Source organism: Lutra lutra, chromosome 18, assembly GCF_902655055.1.
Source record: "Lutra lutra chromosome 18, mLutLut1.2, whole genome shotgun sequence".
Classification (NCBI taxonomy): Eukaryota; Metazoa; Chordata; class Mammalia; order Carnivora; family Mustelidae; genus Lutra; species Lutra lutra.
In genome coordinates, this window is record NC_062295.1 from 1462915 (window position 1) to 1482598 (window position 19684).

A 19684-nucleotide genomic window follows, 5' to 3' on the forward strand; every position below is an offset into this window, starting at 1 on the left:
GGGCTATCCAGGGCTGCCTGATGGACACTCTCAGGGCAGAGGAAGCCCTAAGGGAAGCTAGGATGAAAGCTTAAGCCATTAGAGGTTTTTAGTTTGTACTTGGTGGGTGCAGACAAAGAAGCAACAAATAAGGCCGATTTAAAGAAGCACACTAAAATTCTCGCACCCTGGGACACCTGGGTGGCTCAGTCGGTTAGGCGTCTGCCTTCAGCTTTACACTCTTTGTAAAGTGCAACCCGCCCTGGACTGTGCTGACCCTGTTCCTCTTTTTCTTCTTCGGCTCAGGTCATGATCCCAGGGTCCTGGGATGGAGTCCCACATTAGGCTCCCTGCTCACGGGGAGCCTGCTTCTCCCTCTGCCTGCTGCTCCCCCTGCTTGTCCTTTCTTTCCACCCTCTTTCTCTAACAAATAAATAAATAAAATCTTTTTTTAAAAATTCACGCACACTTGTAAGCACTCTCCTTTGTCACTTTGAGAAGCAGGCACTTACTCTAGTGCTGTTGGCACTGCCCAAACACTTTGAGATTTCCCTTTCAGGCTGTGTTCAGAACCAAACAGACAACATCCACTGAATATGTGTTTCATTAACTTAGCCCTGAGTTATTGACACAATTATCCTACCAAGCTTGGTAACTTTTTCCAACAGACTTTTATTGTTTTTAAATTTATTTACTTGACAGATCTCACAAGTAGGCAGAGCAGCAGAGAGAGGGGGGGAAGCACGCTCCCCATCAAGCAGAGAGCCCGATGCGGGGCTCAATCCCAGGACCCCGAGGTCATGAACTGAGCCAAAGGCAGAGGCTTAACCCACTGAGCCACCCAGGCACCCCCCAAAAGACTTTTAGAATCTAACTTTCTTTTAAAAATTATCCCAGGCCAAATTTGTGCTCAGCAGATGGGGACTTTTAAATCATTGACATTACTCTATATAATACTATAAAACTGTTAAATAATAAACCATTGTACACCCTTAAAAAAAAAAAAGGAATTGAAGAGTAGCATTCTTGTCCTAAATGTTGAGAACAGATTGTGGTTGTGTTACCATCAATTTATAACAAAGTAGCTAAAGCGATCCTTTCAGTGCTTAGAAAATGTCACTGCTCTGTTCCAAACCCTTTGCTACAGAATAAAAGCCAACATTCTTTCATTAGCCTTTAAGGCATTCTTGATACACAGGCTTCTCTTCTGACCTTGACCCCTCCTCCTGCCTGTGCTCCACACACTCCAGCCACACTGGCCTCCTTGCTGTTCTGCCCTCACACAGGCACATGCCAACCACTGGGCCTTTGCACTGGCTGTTCCAGTACTAACAGCCTCACGCTCTTTCCTGTGGTTAACCCCCCACTGCCTCAACACGTCTTGCTCAAATGTCACCTTCCCAAGGAGGAGGTCACCTACCTGACCACCCTCTGTAAAATGCAACCCGCCCTGGACTCTGCTGATCCTGTTCCTCTTTTTCTTCTTCAGTATCATAATTCACAGATGTGTTATCTTTACCATTTATCATCTGTGTCTCTCCTGCTAGAATGTGAGCTTCATGTGCACGGAGATATCTATGTTTTGTCACTGGCCCCCAGGCCAATGCCCTGCACCCAGCACGTCCATGTCAAGTCACCTTCCATGATGCCACCTTCAGGGACTCAGTGTTCGGGAGGATGCACAAAGTCCAGCACACATATGCAGCACAGTCTCATCATTTTATGTCGTATCTCCCAGCACTGCTACTTGAAAATATTCTGATAATGGTTTGGTCAAAGACACAGAATTGCTTTGTAATTCTCAGTCACTGTAGGGGCGCCTGGCCGGCTCAGTCAGTTAAGACTCTGCCTTTGGGGGGCGCCTGGGTGGCTCAGTGGGTTAAGCCGCTGCCTTCGGCTCAGGTCATGATCTTGGGGTCCTGGGATTGAGTCCCACATCGGGTTCTCTGCTCAGCAGGGAGCCTGCTTCCCTCTCTCTCTCTGCCTGCCTCTCTGCCTACTTGTGATCTCTGTCTGTCAAATAAATAAATAAAATCTTAAAAAAAAAAAAAAAAAGACTCTGCCTTTGGCTCAGGTCATAATCTCAGAGTCCTGGGATCAAGTCCCATGTCAGGCTCCTTGCTTAGTGGGAAGTCTGCTTCTCCCTCTCCCTCTTCTCCTCTCCCCTGCTCGTGGCCATCTGCTCGCTCTCTATCAAATAAATAAAATCTATACAATACAGTACAGTACAATACTGTACTAGTCACTGTTGGTGCTTTGTTAGCAACCAGCAGAGGGAGCTACTGCCAGAAGTGACCCACTACTACAGTCCCGGCTTCCTGAGTTGGGAGGAACGCTCCATCTTTGGGAATTCTGTACTCTTCCAGGGTGCTGGGCTCATCTCTCTATCCACAGTACAGAGGACCGTGAGGATACTTGAGGGCACCAACTTCTCACCTCTCCCAAGACCCTGCTCCCCGGACTGCATGCTTACATAAGCGTAACTTCCTTCAACAACCGCCCCCGTGGGCCTTCTGGGTGCTTTGTTAGGTGATAAACTGATCATGTGACATGTGTGTTCTGGGCGCTCTAGTACTAAGTTATCTGAATATAGTAAAAGTGAATTTATTTTTAAAATAGTCAATAACTGGGGCACCTGGGTGGCTCAGTTGGGCGACTGCCTTCAGCTCAGGTCATGATCCCAAGATCCTGGGATCGAGTCCCACACCGGGCTCCCTGCTCAGCGGGTGGCCTGCTTTCTCCTCTCTCTCTCTGCCTGCCACGCCCCTGCTTGTACCCTCTCTCTCTCTGACAAATTTTTTAAAAACTTAAATACAGGGACGCCTGGGTGGCTCAGTTGGTTAAGCAGCTGCCTTCGGCTCAGGTCATGATCCCGGAGTCCTGGGATCGAGTCCCACATCGGGCTCCTTGCTCGTCAGGGAACCTGCTTCTCCCTCTGCCTCTGCCTGCCATTCTGTCTGCCTGTGCTTGCTCTCTCTCCCTCTCTCTCTCTGACAAATAAATAAATAAAATCTTAAAAAAATAATAATAAAATAATAAAAAAATAAAATAAAAACTTAAATACAATAGTCAATAATTTAGCGGATCCAATCAATTACACTGATCTCTCCAGAATCATCACCAGGAATGATGTTTTAAAAATGAGTCTGGGGGCACCTGGGTGGCTCAGTTGGTTAAGAGTCTGCCTTCAGGTCAGGTCATGATCCCAGGCTTCAGGGATCAAGTCCTGTGCTGGGCTCCGTGTTCAACAGGACTCAGCTTCTCCCTCTGCCTCTGCCCTTTCCCCCTGCTCGTGCTCACTCTTTCTTTCTCTCTCTCAAATAAATAAATAAATATCTTAAAAACATAAACTAAAACTGAGTCTCATTTTTCACATTTCTTTTTGTCAGTAAGGACATCAAAGATACAGCTCACTGTAAGCTTAAGAAGTATAAATGTAAAGGGACCCTGCGGGGCTCAGTTGGTTTTCCATCTGCTTCAATTCCAGTCACCATCCCAGGGTCCTGGGATTAAGTCCCACATCAGGCTCCTTGCTCAGCAGGGAGCCCGCTTCTCCCTCTGCCTGCCATTCCCCTGCCTGTGTGCTCTCTCTCTGTCTCTCTGACAAATAATAAAATCTAAAAAAAAAAAAACCCTAAAGAAATATAAATGTAAAGCATATAAAGCAACTTTCACTTTTAATTCAAATGAAATCAAAGAATTGTTTTCATTTTTTTTTTTTTAAGAGAAAGAGTGTGTACACATGCATGTGTAAGTGAGCGGGGAGGGGGAGAGGGAGTGGGGAGAATCCTAAGTAGACTCCAGGCCCAACTGGGGCCAATCCCACAACCCAGAGACCATGACTCTAGGCAAAGAGTCAGATGCCCAACTAACTGAGCCACCCAGGCGCCCCCCTTGTTTTCATTCTTAAATACACTGCACAAACATTGAAATGTGTGACACAGTCATTTCCAAAGGGACACAACATTGCAGATAGCCTGTTACCTGGATTAGTCGTAATAATGGTTTTTGAGATTACAGTTGCCGTCATGCAGTTCCGAAATTTGTCAAAACTTATTCTTACATCTGAGGCAAATATCACTGTTTGGGGGGAAAAAGCCATTTTACAACTTTTATGTGGAAGGGGGTATAAAACACGATAAACAGGGAGCGCAATCATCGCGGTACCGTACCTGTGTCTCGCGGCACCCAGCTCTGTGCAACCAGGATAGATTCATTATCCCAACTGCATATTTTAAAAAGGAAGTAAAAAAAATGAATACATTAGAGAAAACCCAGCAGTGACCACATTTTTTGCCAAAAACAGAATGTCTGAATGGCTGCAGTTAACAACTACCGGGTTGTCAAAGCCACAGTGAAGGACGCTGGATCTCCTGATTTGCAGGATTCACTGTCTATTACAAAGGGCATTTCATGTTCACGTGTTAAGTCCCTTCCCCGGACACTACTCATCTTTGACCACTTCTGCCCCCTCAGTTCCTTCTTTCCACACTACTTCAGTCGTCGCAGGCTGGCCGAGCTGAGGGACTACAAATCTGGAGCTGGTACAGCCACTCTGTCCGACTATTAACAGAGCCCGCGCTGGCTAAATTGTTCGGGGCACTTGACGGGTTGAAGGCGTGTTTCAAACTCAGTGTTTTCTTTGGTGCCCAAGCATCTAGGGTCGGAGCAATGCCCTGTTCTACCCTGCGGTGCTTCAGGGCACAGCTGGGGACAATACGCCTTCCTGTGGCCTGATTCCAGGGCGCTACCCAAGCAATCACACAGAATCTGGCTGGTTCATTACCATGGGACCTAATGAATCACTGACTGCTGTAAAGCAGAGGACAGGAATGAACCAGTCACAGTGGAGTCTGTCCAAATAATCCCGTGCTGTCCACAGAGCTCATTTTCAGGTAATCTTACAGCACAGACTGTAGCACTCAATATATAAGAGCAAGGTTTCCTTTTTAATAATTACTTCTCCTCCATCATTACTCCTCTCCTATTATGAAATCCATCATCTTTCTCATAAAATAAAAATATTCTGTCTCGGCGCTAACAGCAGGGATTTTACGGTCTGGAGCAGATGTGGGAGGTTACCATATCATTGCAAAAGAAGACTCTGTCTCATCATAGAGCTTCACCTCACACCTCTGGCCTTTCCTCCGGTCTGAAGTTGTAAAGTGTTTTGGCTCTCCAACCTTAGAAATGGAAAAAAGTCATTATTCTCCACCTACAGTTGTAGAGGTATAAAAATGTTTATTGGTGGAAACATTCAAATATTTACCCTTTAAACAGCAAATTAAAAGAATTAAAATAGCAAGAAACACTAAAATATATATATATATATATGAAGGTTTTAAAAGCATCTTCTATCTCTAACGTAGGTATATTTAGCTGATGTTGTAAGTTTACACACTGACTGAAGGGAGACACAGAGACATGTGCTTTGAGTTCAGACTGTGGAGTCTTTTCAACATGTCAAAAACAGTGCTCCACAACAAGCCCGTGCGGCATCTAGGTGGACTGAGGATGGAAAATGTATTTCCAACATCTGTGACGCCCATGGCTCAGCGCAGAGCTTGGTGCGGAGTACACGTGACCGAAACAACTCTGTCTTCCCAGGCCCGCACGTCCTCAGCCTGCTGGCACAGGTAGGAAAGCAGCACCTTATTCGCTGCCTCCACGGGGATGAAGTGATAGAGACTAAACGACGGACATGCTGACGCACCATCTGGCTTGACCCCACTGGGAGTAAGAGGATCGTGGAAGTGGAGGTAAACCCAGGGGCCCTTCTGTCCCTCCAGCAAGTTCTCAGAGGGAATGGCAGGCCCCTCTGCCAGCCATGCTGGCCACATAACACTGGCCAAGCACGGACGGTCAGCAGGCTGCCCCCCACGCTGTCACCTCCACATCTCCTACAGAGCTGAGCTCCAGCGGAAGGAGCTGAAGGAAGATAGGCCGCTGCCAGCACGAGAGCAGGATCTAGGAGGAAAAGTCAGAGGCAAGGACAGCCAGAGTGTGACCGAGGTGTGATTTATCACGGCACACAAGAGAAGTCTATGAAAAGGATTCTACAGTGATGAGAGAGAGGTGAGAAGGAAGAGAAAAAAGGGCTAAACAAAAATGTGAAGAAAAGGAAATATAAGAGGGATGGAAATAAAATGGTAGAAGAAAGACACACACGAAAAAGGAACGTCCTCCTATAAAAGAAGGTGCCAGACTCATGGTGGGGGAAGCGGAAAATGCTGTCCCAGGCTTTTGCTTATACCGAGGTTTAGAAAATTCTTACTACATTGTAATATAATGGCATTGTATAGAATTGCAGGGAAATTGAGATAATATCCTGCCTTTATGTAAGACTAAACCTAACTAAATAGCCCAGAAAGTGATTTCTCCTAGTTTTCAAGACTGTCACGTAGGGAGTTTACTCCTCCAGCTTGAGTTATAGTGAATGGTCACTGTGTGGCGGGCACTGCACTGGGCTGGGGCTAGTGTGGACAACACAGCAATCGTGGCCTCCACTGTCACATGCCTGTCAACGGGAAGAGTCAACACTATCATTTAATACAGAAAAGCAATGAGCGATTACCTACAACATTCCGTATGTGTGTATGTGGTCTCTGACAATCCTCACTCCCTAGGAGTTGAGGAACTGGTCCTGCCCCTTTAATTTTCTCCATGTACTTTTTTGTGTGTGTGAAACTGTACTTTTGAGATCTACCTCTGAATGTCTGCCAAATGACCAGCCTGTCCAACAGAGTTTCAAACTCACTGTGGCAACTGCATAAAAGGGAGGTGACAGTGAACCTGAGAGGTACCCCAGGGCCCCACGATGCCTGCACAAGGTCACGCCAGCCACACAATGGGTATGCCCACCCTCCACCTCAGAACACCTCTGAGCACAGACTGAGTGAACTCCGAGAGTCCTCCAACCTACATCCCCTTGAGAAACTTCATGCAATTCTTCAAGTCCGTGAATTTACTCTTTCCATTAGTGTCTTTGTCTCACCAAAGTATGCAAAGCTCTCACAGTTAGTAGATCATTTAGGAGTGCGATGCATTTAACATTCAAATTCGATTTTATTTTGCTACTCGTTTCCAGATAAACTGCTCCTCTGAGAGCGATGAGAGGTGCCACCATTTTCTTAATTCAACTTACTAGGGATCAAGAAAAGTGATTCTCCTGGTTATTACTTTCCAAACAGAAGTGAAGTGATAGAGGTGCCCACCAAACAGAGGTTGGCTTTTTGAGGCTTTAACTTACCGACCGCACTGCTGCAAGCACGTTAATAATCCTCCCATCCAGACTGCATCCATTTGCAACAATGTCACCCAATGAATAAAAATCATGAGACTCTTTGACAGGTAAGTATATCAAAGCAAGGAGCTTGGTGTCCACTTGATAACTGGAACAAACTTTTACTGTAGAGTGATTCTCACTGAGCAATAGCTTACAGCTGCTAAATTGCAAAAACACACAAAAATAGTTAATATCGAGTGACTTTCTAACAGAAAAATAGTTCCAGATTCACATTAAATTATCTTTTTGGTTGTAATTTAGACAACCAACAGTAATTTCTTCTATTTAGAAAATTTATACTTTTTTACTCTGAGAAACACTGAAAAATGTTGTGAAATATTTCTTTGTCTAAAATGTATTTTCATGCCCCTCCTCACCACTCTTCCCCCTTGCAGCGGAGGAGAGAGCCAGAATGGGTATTATTTTTTTTATTAAATATACTATATGTTAATTTAAAAATGTATTTTCATTAAGGGAGGCCTGGGAGGCTCAGTCGATTAAGCGTGGGCCTTCAGCTAAGGTCATGATCCCAGAGTCCTGGGATTGAGCCCCACGTAGGGCTCCCCTGCTTCTCCCTCTACCTGCCGTTCCCCCTGCTTGTGCATGTAATCGCTCTCTCTGACCAATAAACAAATAAAATCTTTTAAATGTATTTTCATCAAGAAAACGTTTTGAGGACTAATTTGCGCCCGAGTTCTAAGCATACTAGTTTCTGACCGAGCCCCAAACTCTGAGCTTCAGTTTTCCTCTCTGTAAAACAGGGGTATAAAAGCCTCTAAAATGTCTGAGCAGGGGTCTCCCGTCATTTCTGTCTCCGTGACACTGACTGCCCTGCCTGCATCAGGACGGCGCTCGACTTCCTTCTGGGATGCTCTCCGTGGGGCAGACACCCAGTATCTACACACTCAACTCCGTCACGGTGCTCTTCCCCCTCCAGCCAATCAACTCCCAAGTCCCCTCAGGGAGCCTCTTTCTAGCCTCGAACCCAGCCCTCCTCCCTCCTCCCGTGCCTCCCCCTGCTATCTTGTTAGGTGCTTCCCTCATCACTTCCCACCTAAACTGCTGCCTTGTCTCCTATGCTTCCTCCCCCTCGCGTTGTTGAAGTGATTATCCTAAACCACAAATATGAACATACTATTCCCCAACTCAAAGACCTTCTGGGCTAGCCACCGGCAAAGAAGGAAGTTGGCGTGCCAGGCAAAGCTGTCTGCGAAGTGTCTCCGCTTCTCTCTCAAGCTTCTCCTTCCACTGCCCTTGCCTTAAAGCCCAGCCATATCAGACTACTAGATTATGAAAATGACAGTTTTAGACCAAAAATAGTTAAATGTCAACAGTTTCATATGGTTCAACCTACTGTTAACTGTTCTGGAAAAGGCCAGGAGGTTTCATGTTTGTTTCCTCTGCTAAGAACGTTCCTCACCCCCCTTCCTTCCTCTCTCCCTCCATCCATTTATCCATTCTTTCATCAATATCTACCACGAGCTAGTATGTGCCAGAACCTAGTCTAGGCGCAGGGAATACAGTGGTGCAAGAGACGGACAACACCTTTGATGTCATGGAGTTCACATGTGTGAGAGGCAGACACACAACTGATCAAATAATCTCAGAGAGGAGGTCTTGACGATAATAGGACAGGGCGACATCCTCGTGACGAACTGCAAGGGTCACTACACAGAGAAAATGGAGAAGGCCTGAGGAGGTGACATTCAAGGTGACACATCAATGAGGAGAAGGAGCAAACATTCAAAGCAGATGGGAGAAGACTGTTCCGCGCAGAGGGAGTGAGTGTGCAAAAGCTGATAGTGCAGAATGAGCCCTCAGTGTTTGCAGAGTGGAGTCTGTGTGGCTGCACAGAAATGAGACCTGGGGTCTGCTATGACATCAGAACAGTAGATGGGAAGGGGTCAAAATGGGTGCAGGTGTCATTGTAGTGGAGACAGCTGTGCCCACTCAGAGCCCTTTACCAGCGTCCCCTTGCTCTGGAGAGATGCCCTCAGGAAGAAATGCCGGTGGTGGGGAGTGGGCGCCACCAATAACTTGTGAATCCAGGCCACAGACACCCGGTCCCTTCCTTTCAGGGGGTGCCACTCATGCTCCAGAACTCCTTCTGGGGCCAGGCAGGCAGAGCCAAGCTCCCACCGAACCTGCCTCTCTGCTGTCCCCTGACCTTACCCTTACAGGCTGCTCTGGAGAGCGCTCCCTCAACAGACCACTTGCACAAAAATCTTCCTCTGGGCTCTGTCTCCAGTGAACCTGAACTAAGATAGGAAAGCGTGTAGGCAGAGTTTTACTTGGACATGATACCTCTATAGGACTTCCAAGATTTACCTTTCTTTCTCATTGTTCAGCTCTAATGTGACTAAATTGAGAATAAAAGTACTAAAAACAGCCACGTTTTCATGCAATCCTATATCAATGTAAATTGTTTGAGGAATAACAAAACTCCTAATTTTCAAATTGACACATATACCGTCAGTGAGCTCTCTGCTACTGTCACACACAGACAGAACAGCGGTCACTTGGCGGTCACTCCAACGTGAAGGCTGTGGGCTTTGTGCTGGATTATTTACCTGGGAGTTGCAGGGCTGAATTTTTCTTCTCTTTCTAATTCCTTTCTTTGAATCAGGGGATTTTCGATGATCACTGCAACAGAAGGAAAAGTAAGATGCTATTATAAAAAAGTAACTAGATACCTAAAAACAAGTATACGTCACACCGAATGTTACAATGTTATTTCTAGTTTCTGAGTCAGTGTAGCATATCCTTTGCAGTCCTTTCCTTGTGTCATTGAGAAGGAACCTACGGTATGACCATCAATATGATCCCAGATGTCTTAGGTTTTGTGTTTAAATTCCTACATATGACCTGCATTAATATCGTTTTATTGATTAATTACACTGAACATGTAATCTGGTTATGACCTGGCCTTCCATAGGACATAGACTTTAAATAAACTTCACCCAGTTCATGGTTACCTTTGGAAACAATCGCCACAGGGCAGAAAGAGCCACGCACAACTCGGATCCTGATTTCCGCTCCACAACTTAACAGCTTATGACTGAACATTTTAGGGGTTCTGTTTCTTTATGGTCTTGTTGGACCTTTTTGTGTCTGTTTTGCTGATTCCTCACACAACTACTCCATGATAACCCCTTTTTATGAATGGAAGAAATTGAAGCTCACAGAGGTTAAATAACTTTCTGGAGGTTTTATATCTAGAGATCAGTAGCGCTAGACTTACAGTTGTTCTGAATCAAAAATCTGTAATCTTTTCACACCAACACACCAAGGTCCTATTTAAATTTATAATTATTGTCAACCTTACGCTTTTAAGACCCAGTCATTCATCCTCACAACCATTAACCTATAGTTTAATACCAAAGTATAACTTTAGCTCCATATAACTAATGCACTGGCATTCATCCAAGAAAAGTTTCTAATTGTACTGGGCCCTGTGGAGTTTACAAAGTTTTCCACCTTCACAATCCATATGTTCAAGTACTTTATTATTCAGTTAGAGAGACACAATGTATTACCCTTCAACTTCATAATATGACATAATAAATACACGAGTAAGTGCTAAGTGATGGGGACGGGTAATAGCTTGCCTAATTGTGCAGTTTTGGAGAGTGGTTTAATTCTGTGCATTACTCTTTCCCTTCTTTTTTCTCCCACGAAAGGGAGCTGGTATCGTGCTTTCCCATTACTTGTAGGAGACGAGCGCTGCCATCCACTGAGGGACAACGACTTACACTTTATACCACGCATACTACCTCCTTTAAGACCCACAGCATCTATAGGGTACTCATTCACAACTGAGGCTCAACAAGGTTAAGCAATTTTCTCAAAGCCATGATGTAAACAAATATTGGAAGTAAGATCTGAACCCACCTCTATCCATTTTCAAAACCCTGGGTTTTTTTTATATGACACTGTACCATCAGAAGGATCCTGGGATGGGTAAAGGTTGCCAAAGATTTGCTATTTTGAAAGTAGAGCTTTTTAAACTCCTATTAAAACTTCAAATTTTTCTTTTATCAAAAGCTACTTAGCCTTACTATGGTTACTGAGAGATAAATGGTGACAGCAACAACAGGAATTGATGCAAACTGAAATCTGAAATAAACCAAAGATTGTAAAGCTGCCTAGTAAAAATACGTGACTATCACATTTATATGTTTCAAGTAATAAAATGCTAAAGGGTTGTGTTATGCTCTTAATGCATAACTTGTTTCTTGGGAATTATGAATGATGTCTTACTTTGACTCCCTCAGTGTAGTTCCCACAAACATGTCACAGGAATAATACTGCAACAGAAACAGTTCAAGAACCAACACCGACTTACCGCACTCTCCAACCCTAAAGCTGTCAGAAAGTGACCTGATGTAACCTTCGCTGCCCCAGGATGTCACATTGACAAAATGCGTTGGTGAGTCCCGAATGGTGAAACTGAAAGTGTATCTCTCTGATCCGATATCTAAGGGAAACCAATGCAAATGAAAACTTTTATCTTAGGTTTGAACAAATATGATTATGATAACAAACATACTCAAACACATGGTAAAAATATTACTGCGATATAAATTCTAAGATAAGTCATGCTTGAGTCAATCTCCTAGCTGCCAGAGTAGATAACGCACCTCACTATTGATCCCTCTGTTCCCTTTCCCCAGTTATCTGCATATTTGGAGAGAAATGACACGTCGGCTTGAACCATACAGATTTTAGTTTAGATCTCCATTTCTCTCTGTTACAGTTTCCATCTAAGTCATGCTTCAAATCTAAACTATTTCAAACAGGACGCCTGGGTGGCTCAGTGAGTTAAGCCGCTGCCTATGGCTCAGGTCATGGTCTCAGGGTTCTGAGCCTGAGACCCTGAGCCCCGCATAGGGCTCTCTGCTCAGCAGGGAGCCTGATTCCCCCTGCCCCTGCCTGCCGCTCTGCCTACTTGTGATCTCTGTCAAATAAATAAATAAAATCTTTAAAAAAAAAATAAATTATTTCAAAACAAATAAATGTGTGCTAGTACATGGAGCCACTAGGGGTCAGGCAGGTACATTTTTTTTCCAAAATAAAAATGTCCTTACTGTTTGTTCTTCACTAATTAAGAAAGTACACAACCTAACATACATATATAAATTACAGATACCTACCAAGCTGTAATTAGCACTTGCCTTTGGGGAGGGGACTAGGCTGGAAAGAGCTGGGGGTTGAATTGAGAATTTCATTTTTCTATTCTATGCCCTTCTGCACTGCTTGAATGTTTTGTGAAAATGTAGTAACATGCTTATAATGTTTTTTTTTTTAAGTCAGTAAGGATATCTTCTCGAGAAAAGGTGTTCTGTACATATAATCATAAAAAGTACTCTAACACCACAAGAATCATGTATCTGCACGATCTGTGAGGTGAAAGTTCTATTTCATTGTTGGGATTTCAGCAAATATTTCAAATACTGACAATTTCCTAATTTGTGTATTTTAAGTTATTCCTTTCAGAGTTTAGAAAAAAGACATACAGACTTTCTCAAACTATTCAAATGGTAATTCTGATCTAATTAATCATGATGAAGTAAAGTAAAGGCATAAATAAGTATTTACATCAAATGTAATAATGGAATATTACATGAAATTAAAATTAAGGTACTGTCACTACACCATGAGACAAAAAACAGAGTCACAATTACTCAGGCAATTCAAACAAAATTCACGTCTTCTGCCAAAATCATTGTCTGCCTGACTACAACTCTGACTCCCTCAAGCGCTTATACTGTAACCTAGTAGTGCTGATGGTTTAAAAGCTATTGGTACTACAATGCTAGTTTTGGCCTTTTATATCTTATCATTGTGTGTCAACTACAGAACTTTGAAAACTTGTTTTCAAACTTGATCTTAAAAATCTAATTTTAGTTTTGGATTGTTTCCATCGTCCTAAAACTTTTATACAGTTCAAGCAACTCAAAGAGCCACTAAAGCCAGAGTTAACTCTATTTTCCACATATGGACGATTAATTTCTCACTGGTTGTCTGGTTGATACCGCTGCTGTACTTCTCTCCTTCCAAGCTCCTCTACCATGACATATCCCTGCTTGAAAACCCTGTTCCTTAACCTCTTCTGTCTTAGATTTAGTCGTGTATTTTTATCTCTTAGGCTGAAAGTGATCGTAAACAGTGGAGTCCTTACTTTGGGTCAAACAGCCTTATATGTCATTAAAAATTATTTTAAGGTCCACACACATATCGCCCTAAATTGAGTACTTTACCATACAACAGAGCAATGAACACTGCTCGTAAGGAGTTAAACAGGCATGAGAAACTCAATCCCTTAAATACACTTTGTTGTAGTCGTAAGCCACACTTGATGAAAAATGAAGCAAAGAGTTAAATAGAACTCAGCTTTTTCTGTCTGGAAAGCCTTTGACATCTGTTTTCCCAATAACTATACCAATTATTTTCTGAAAAACAAGAAGGTTATAGAACACAAATATTAAATACAGATGTAGATGGTAAATTTAATTTCATGGACTTGTTATATTTTACTGGCTCTAACAAACATTTTTGACTAGGAGCCATTTAAATATATTTACTCCAGACAAACATCTAAAGAACTTCATAAATGTTCAATTCTACAATGCAAAGTACAAAGTAATAAGACAATTAACGGCTATTACATACACAATCATTTAATACTTAGCACGTTTCTCCTTTATTTTCAATCACTAGGGGGAGCACAGTAACCACCCTATGCTATCAGTTCTTCCTGAATTCATTCAAAGCACGTGTAAATACAATTTAATTTGCCATGGTCTGCAAAGCTTTCTTTAATATAGGATTTTCTAACAATCAACATAAAATTGCTTAGCTTCTTAATCCAAACACGCTAAACAGTAATATGAATTGGATTGTAACAAAACTTGTACATTGCTCCTAACAAATCTAAACTCTAAAGTCCTAGATCTGGGGGCGCCTGGGCGGCTCAGGGGGTTAAGCCTCTGCCTTTGGCTCAGAGGATCGAGCCCCACATCAGGATCTCTGCTCAGCAGGGAGCCTGCTTCCCCCTCTCTCTCTGCCTGCCTCTCTGCCTACCTGTGACCTCTCTCTCTCTCTGTCAAATAAATAAATAAAATCTTTAAAAAAAATAAAATAAATAAAGTCCTAGATCTTAGACCTTAAAGATATTAAACATTTCAATGTTCTCTTTAGCAACTACAAGATAAAAACTGAATATTTAAAAAGTACTTTAAAATAAAATTTTATTACAAAAATAACATTTATTATTATATTTATTGTATGTTATACAATAAGGTACAATATAATAATATATAATATTATACATATCGTACATTTATTATTACACTTATTGTACATTAAATAATAATGTATAATAATATATATATAATATTATACATATTATACATTTATTATTACAAAAATAACTACATTTTCCTGAAAGGATAAACCTAAACTTACACTTAACTCTAGAACTAATTTTAACCTTGAAGTAATCTGTTACATTTAAAATATATTCAGGGGCGCCCGGGTGGCTCAGTGGGTTAAGGCCGCTGCCTTCGGCTCGGGTCGTGATCCCAGGGTCCTGGGATCGAGCCCCACGTCGGGCTCTCTGCTCAGCGGGGAGCCTGCTTCCTCCTCTCTCTCTGCCTGCCTCTCTGCCTACTTGTGATCTCTGTCTGTCAAATAAATAAATAAATAAATCTTTAAAAAAAAAATAGTTCAAGCCCTTAAGATTATCACATCTTAGCTGAGCTATTAATTAATCTTACTACGTTTAGACACACTGCTGTTATTTCTTAAATTCCATATGCATGTCAATCTCACCAAATTTTGTTGGAAAAATATAATGGAAATATTCAGCAAAGCTTTTAACTGAAGAGGAAATTAATAACTTACCTTTTTTTTTTCTGGGCCTCCATCAGAAAAACTTGGGCCCCTATTTTTAACATTAATAAACTTTAACTGCATATTAAGGTTACATATAAATATAGCCCATCTTAAGAAATCTGATTTATAAATGCCAAATGTAAGCAACAGACTGCTTGGGGGAGTTCTTCACCTCATAAGATGATTCCACCTAGATTTTATTTGACTAATAAGTGTCTTGGCATGTTTGAAATGATTGAATTCCCCCACAACCCTTCAGTAAAAAATGGGTTTTCACATAATATTTCAGAAATACATCTTTTGTGTACCTTTATGTTATATAAAGGAACATAGTGGCAAGTATTTAAGTCTATAACTTATGTATAGTTTGACTAGAGAATAGATATTGCTGAGCAAAAATGTTTTAATTTCACAACGCTAAGTTTGAGCTGTCATTAAATATTTAATGAAAGTGATACAATTAAACTCTTGAGGGGCGCCTGGGTGGCTCAGTGGGTTAAAGCCTCTGCCTTCAGTTCAGGTCATGATCCCAGGGTCCTGGGATCAAGCCCCACGTCAGGCTGTCTGCTTGACAGGGAGCCTGCTTCTTCCTTTCTCTCTGCCTGCCTCTCTGCCTACTTGTGATCTCTGTCAAATAAATAAATAAAATCTTAAAAAAAAAAAACACCTCTTGATTATTTTGAACAACTGCTAGTCATATCTACAAGGTCCTCCTCTAGACAAAAGAGAAAGTAATTTCCCGTTAGCTGGCATAAAATCTAAGAAGCTTAGGGGTATCTAATATCAACAGTCGTACTGATGGAGTGAGTAGCTATATACTCGTCAATTACAAGCATGGGTCACAGGAACCAATAATGTTGATGTAATATAATATTACCACAACAAGTTTCTCTAGAGAATCACCAAACTGCTATATTATTAAAACTTACCAGATTAGCCATATTTGGATGCAGATCTGAAAGTGTGGTGAAGGTCTTTGATGCAAAGGAGTTTGCCATTCTTTTATCTACATTTTAGAAAATAGAAGTTTGATGAATAAATTAAATAACTGAAATAACCCATGAAAAATTCCAAGATTTAAAAAAAAAAAAAATCATCCGGGGGATGCCTGGGTGCCGGAGTCAGTTCAGAGTCGGACTGGTTTTGGCTCAGGTGGTGGTCTCAGGGTTGTGGGGTCAAGTCCCGTGTGGAGTTCCTCACTGGGGGCAGAGTCTGCTTGGGACTCTTTCTCCTCCCTCTGCTGCCCACGGTGTGCGCACACACACACCCTCAAACAAACAAACAAACAAACAAACAAATCTTTAAAAAAATTATCTAGGGGGCGCCTGGGTGGCTCAGTGGTTAAAGCCTCTGCCTTCCGCTCAGGTCATGATCCCAGGTCCCGGGATCGAGCCCCCACATCGGGCTCTGCTGGGCAGGGAGCCTGCTTCCCTTCCTCTCTCTCTCTCTGCCTGCCTCTCCGCCTACTTGTGATCTCTGTCTCTGTCAAATAAATAAATAAAATCCTAAAAAAAATATATCTAGGAAAGCATCAGATATGTTACTCACTCTCAGGGACAAGTTTTTATTATAACAGTGACAGGTAAGTACAGATCAAATCTGTAGAAAACATGGTTCAAAATGTCCTTTTACAGTTTTGAATGGTAGTTAGGTTCCAATTTTTAACTTTCACTTTCCAAAAAATGTGTAAGTTAGCAATTTTTTTTAAAGATTTTATTTATTTATTTGACAGAGAGAGATCACAAGTAGAAGGAGAGGCAGGCAGAGAGAGAGGAGGAAGCAGGCTCCCTGCTGAGCAGAGAGCCCGATGCGGGACTCGATCCCAGGACCCTGAGATCATGACCTGAGCCGAAGGCAGCGGCTTAACCCACTGAGCCACCCAGGCGCCCAGCAATTTTTTTTTATCCTTCAGTATTTCTGATTCCAAGAGGCATCTTACATTTAATGACATTTTAGTTTCAGTAAAACACAGAATATGAGTTGTTTTTTTTTTTTTTTTTAAAGATTGATTGATTTAGTCTGGGGCAGAGGGACAGAGAGAAAAGAAGAGAGTCTTAGGCAGGCTCCCCCAGCAGCACCTGTCATGACCCTGAGTTCAGGACCAGAGTGAAAACCCCAGAGTCAGACACGACGGACGGCACCCCCAGGGACCTCGCTAATCTAGTTCTTGTGCACCCCGTAAATTTAGAGTTTCAGGTGGGAGAAGATTCAACGGGACTGAAACATTTATTAGCGCAAAGCCTACTTTCAGAAATACAGCAAACCTCGGGGGCCCCGGGTGGCTCCGACGAGTGCTCAGTGGGGAGTCAGCTTGGGGCGCTCTCGTTCCCTCCCCGTCCACCCCGGCCCCCGCTGGAGCGCACGTGCCCTCTCCGTCTCTCAAATGGGTGAGTAAATCATAAGAGGAAAAAAAAAAAAAAAAAAAGAAAAGAAAAGAAATACAGGGGCGCCTGGGTGGCTCGGTCAGTTAAGCGCCTGCCTCCCGCTCGGGTCACGATCCCAGGGTCCCCGAACGCGCCCCGGAGGCGGGCTCAGAGGGTCCCCGGGTGCCCGTCGGGGCTGTCTCGTGCCCGGAAGGCGCTCGACACCACAGAGGCGACACGGAAGCACCAAACGCGGCCGGCCCTCCGTACGGCTCCCGTCGGGGCTCCAGGGCGTGACCTGCCGGCTCCTCCAAACCCGCACCCGGACCGTTTCCGTCACCCACAGCCCGGACGACGTCACACAGTGGCTTCGCCGCGGGAGGGCTCTGAGGGGGCGCCGCGCCCGCGCTCTGGGGCTCCGAGCCCCCTCACCCCCCGCCGGGCGCCCTCCTCGCGCCGTTAAAGGGCACCGCCGGGGCGTCCGCGGCTGCGCGGGGAGCACGCAACTCGGTCCCGGGCGGCAAGCTCGGGCACTCCCGGTGTAGACAGCACCGGACAGAGACGGGGCCGCCTCCCCCGGAGGAGCATCTCTAACAATCGCAGGAACCAGGCGTGTGGCAGGGTGTGCCGTCCCCACAGCCCGGCGCTGGGGCCGCGGAGCGCGAGGACGAGGCGCGCGCGGCTGCCGGCTCTGACCCGGCGCCCGGCCCGCGGCCCACACCGCCGGGTGCTCCCCCGGCCCGCGGCGGGAGCGGACCGAGGCCCAGCGCGCTGCCGGCACCGACGCCCCCACCCCCCGCGGGCCCCTCCCCCGCAGCTGCGCACCTGCGCGCGCTCCTCGGCTCCCGGCCCGGCCCTGCTCGGCCCGCGGGGAGCACCCGCCGGTTGTCCGCCGTTCTGGCGGAGCCGCCTCCGTGCGCTCGACCGCGGCGGTCCCTGCCGCACACCGGCCCCGCCGGCCACACCCCTCGTGGCCTGCCCCCGCGGACCCGGGCGTCCCCGCGCGCCGGGGGCGAACCCCACTTCGGGACGCCGCGCCCCGAGACGGCAGCAAGGGAAAGGACAGCCGCGTGACCGGCTTCCCAACTCGACCCGCACCGCCAGCGCCGCAGTCCCCCTCGCGCGCCCGCGCCTCACAGAACGCGCCGCCCGGGCCGGGCCGTCACCTCAGCCGCGGCTCCACGCGCCCGCCGGGCCTCGCGCTCCACAGCCTCTCTGCAGCCCGCCGCGCGACCGTTAGCGCAGGCCCCGCCCCCATCCCGCCCCGCCCCTCGCCCCACCCTTCTCTCCGCCTCACCTCCGCGCTCCTCCCGGCGCTCTGGCTCCACCCCCGTCCTCACCGAGCCTTCCCCCGCCCCAACTTTGACCGCGCCTCACACTCCGATCCCGCCCCCAGCGCCCTTCGCCCCGCCTTCGCTCTGGCTCCGCCCCCACCCTCGACTTTCTCCTAGCCTCGAGTCCGCCCTAGCCCCCTCCTCTTCCCTACGGCCCACCTTCCGCCCCCAGCCTCGCCAGCCCTTCGTCCCTGGCTCCGTCCTCGCCCCACCCTTCTCTCTGCCTCACCCTCCTCTCCGACCTCGCCCCGACTCCGACTCTGCCTTCTCCCTGTCTTCGCTATACCTATTGCCCCGCTCCACACGCCAACCCCGCCCTCGCCCCGCCCTCGCCTCGCCCCGCCCTCGCCTCGCCCTCGCCCCGCCCTCGCCTCGCCCTCGCCCCGCCCTCGCCTCGCCCTCGCCCCGCCCTCGCCTCGCCCTCGCCCCGCCGCTCACCCCCACCGCCCCTCCTCTTGTCCCGCCCTTCACTCCGCCCCCAGCTCTCGCCCCGCCCACCTATCCTCTGCCTCCGCCCCTATCCCCGCCCCTCCCTCTGACTCCGCCCCTGAGTTCCCGCCCCCCAGAGGAGAAACTCCGGGACATCAGAGCGGCAGCGGTCCCAGGCTCTTCCTTTCCCCGCGGGCCTGAGCATGAGGCCCAGACCCTCCGCCGTCCGGGACGGCCGGTGGACCAGGTGTGCAGGGTCTGGCATGGCGCGCGGCCCCGTGACTGCCCGCGGCTCCCGGAGCAAGGCCGCCCCCCGGGGAGGGAGAGCCGCAGAGCCCGCTGGCCCGCGGGGGGACGCTCCGTGGTTGCAGGAGCGGACGGGGACAGTGACCAGCGCC

The 19684-nt window shown here is 46.2% G+C and overlaps 1 protein-coding gene across 6 annotated transcripts in view; it reads right to left on the reverse strand.

Annotated features, from left to right (window-relative positions):
• MEIOB (meiosis specific with OB-fold) overlaps positions 1-18749 on the reverse strand; it is a 30766-nt gene extending 12017 nt beyond the window's left edge. For 2 of the 6 annotated variants that reach the window (XR_007124466.1, XM_047713696.1), the window contains exons 1-9: positions 18690-18749; positions 16090-16166; positions 13659-13716; positions 11610-11741; positions 9835-9907; positions 7229-7424; positions 5062-5162; positions 4152-4204; positions 3964-4059 (exon numbers count right to left, since the gene is read on the reverse strand). Coding sequence is in view for 5 of the 6 variants with exons in the window: in XM_047713696.1 (XP_047569652.1) it covers positions 3964-4059; positions 4152-4204; positions 5062-5162; positions 7229-7424; positions 9835-9907; positions 11610-11741; positions 13659-13716; positions 16090-16158 (778 nt within the window). In the remaining variant the exon portion in view is untranslated. The other 4 variants (XM_047713699.1, XM_047713698.1, XM_047713697.1 and 1 more) reach the window with 4 other exon arrangements.
• Positions 18750-19684: the final 935 nt, after the last annotated feature.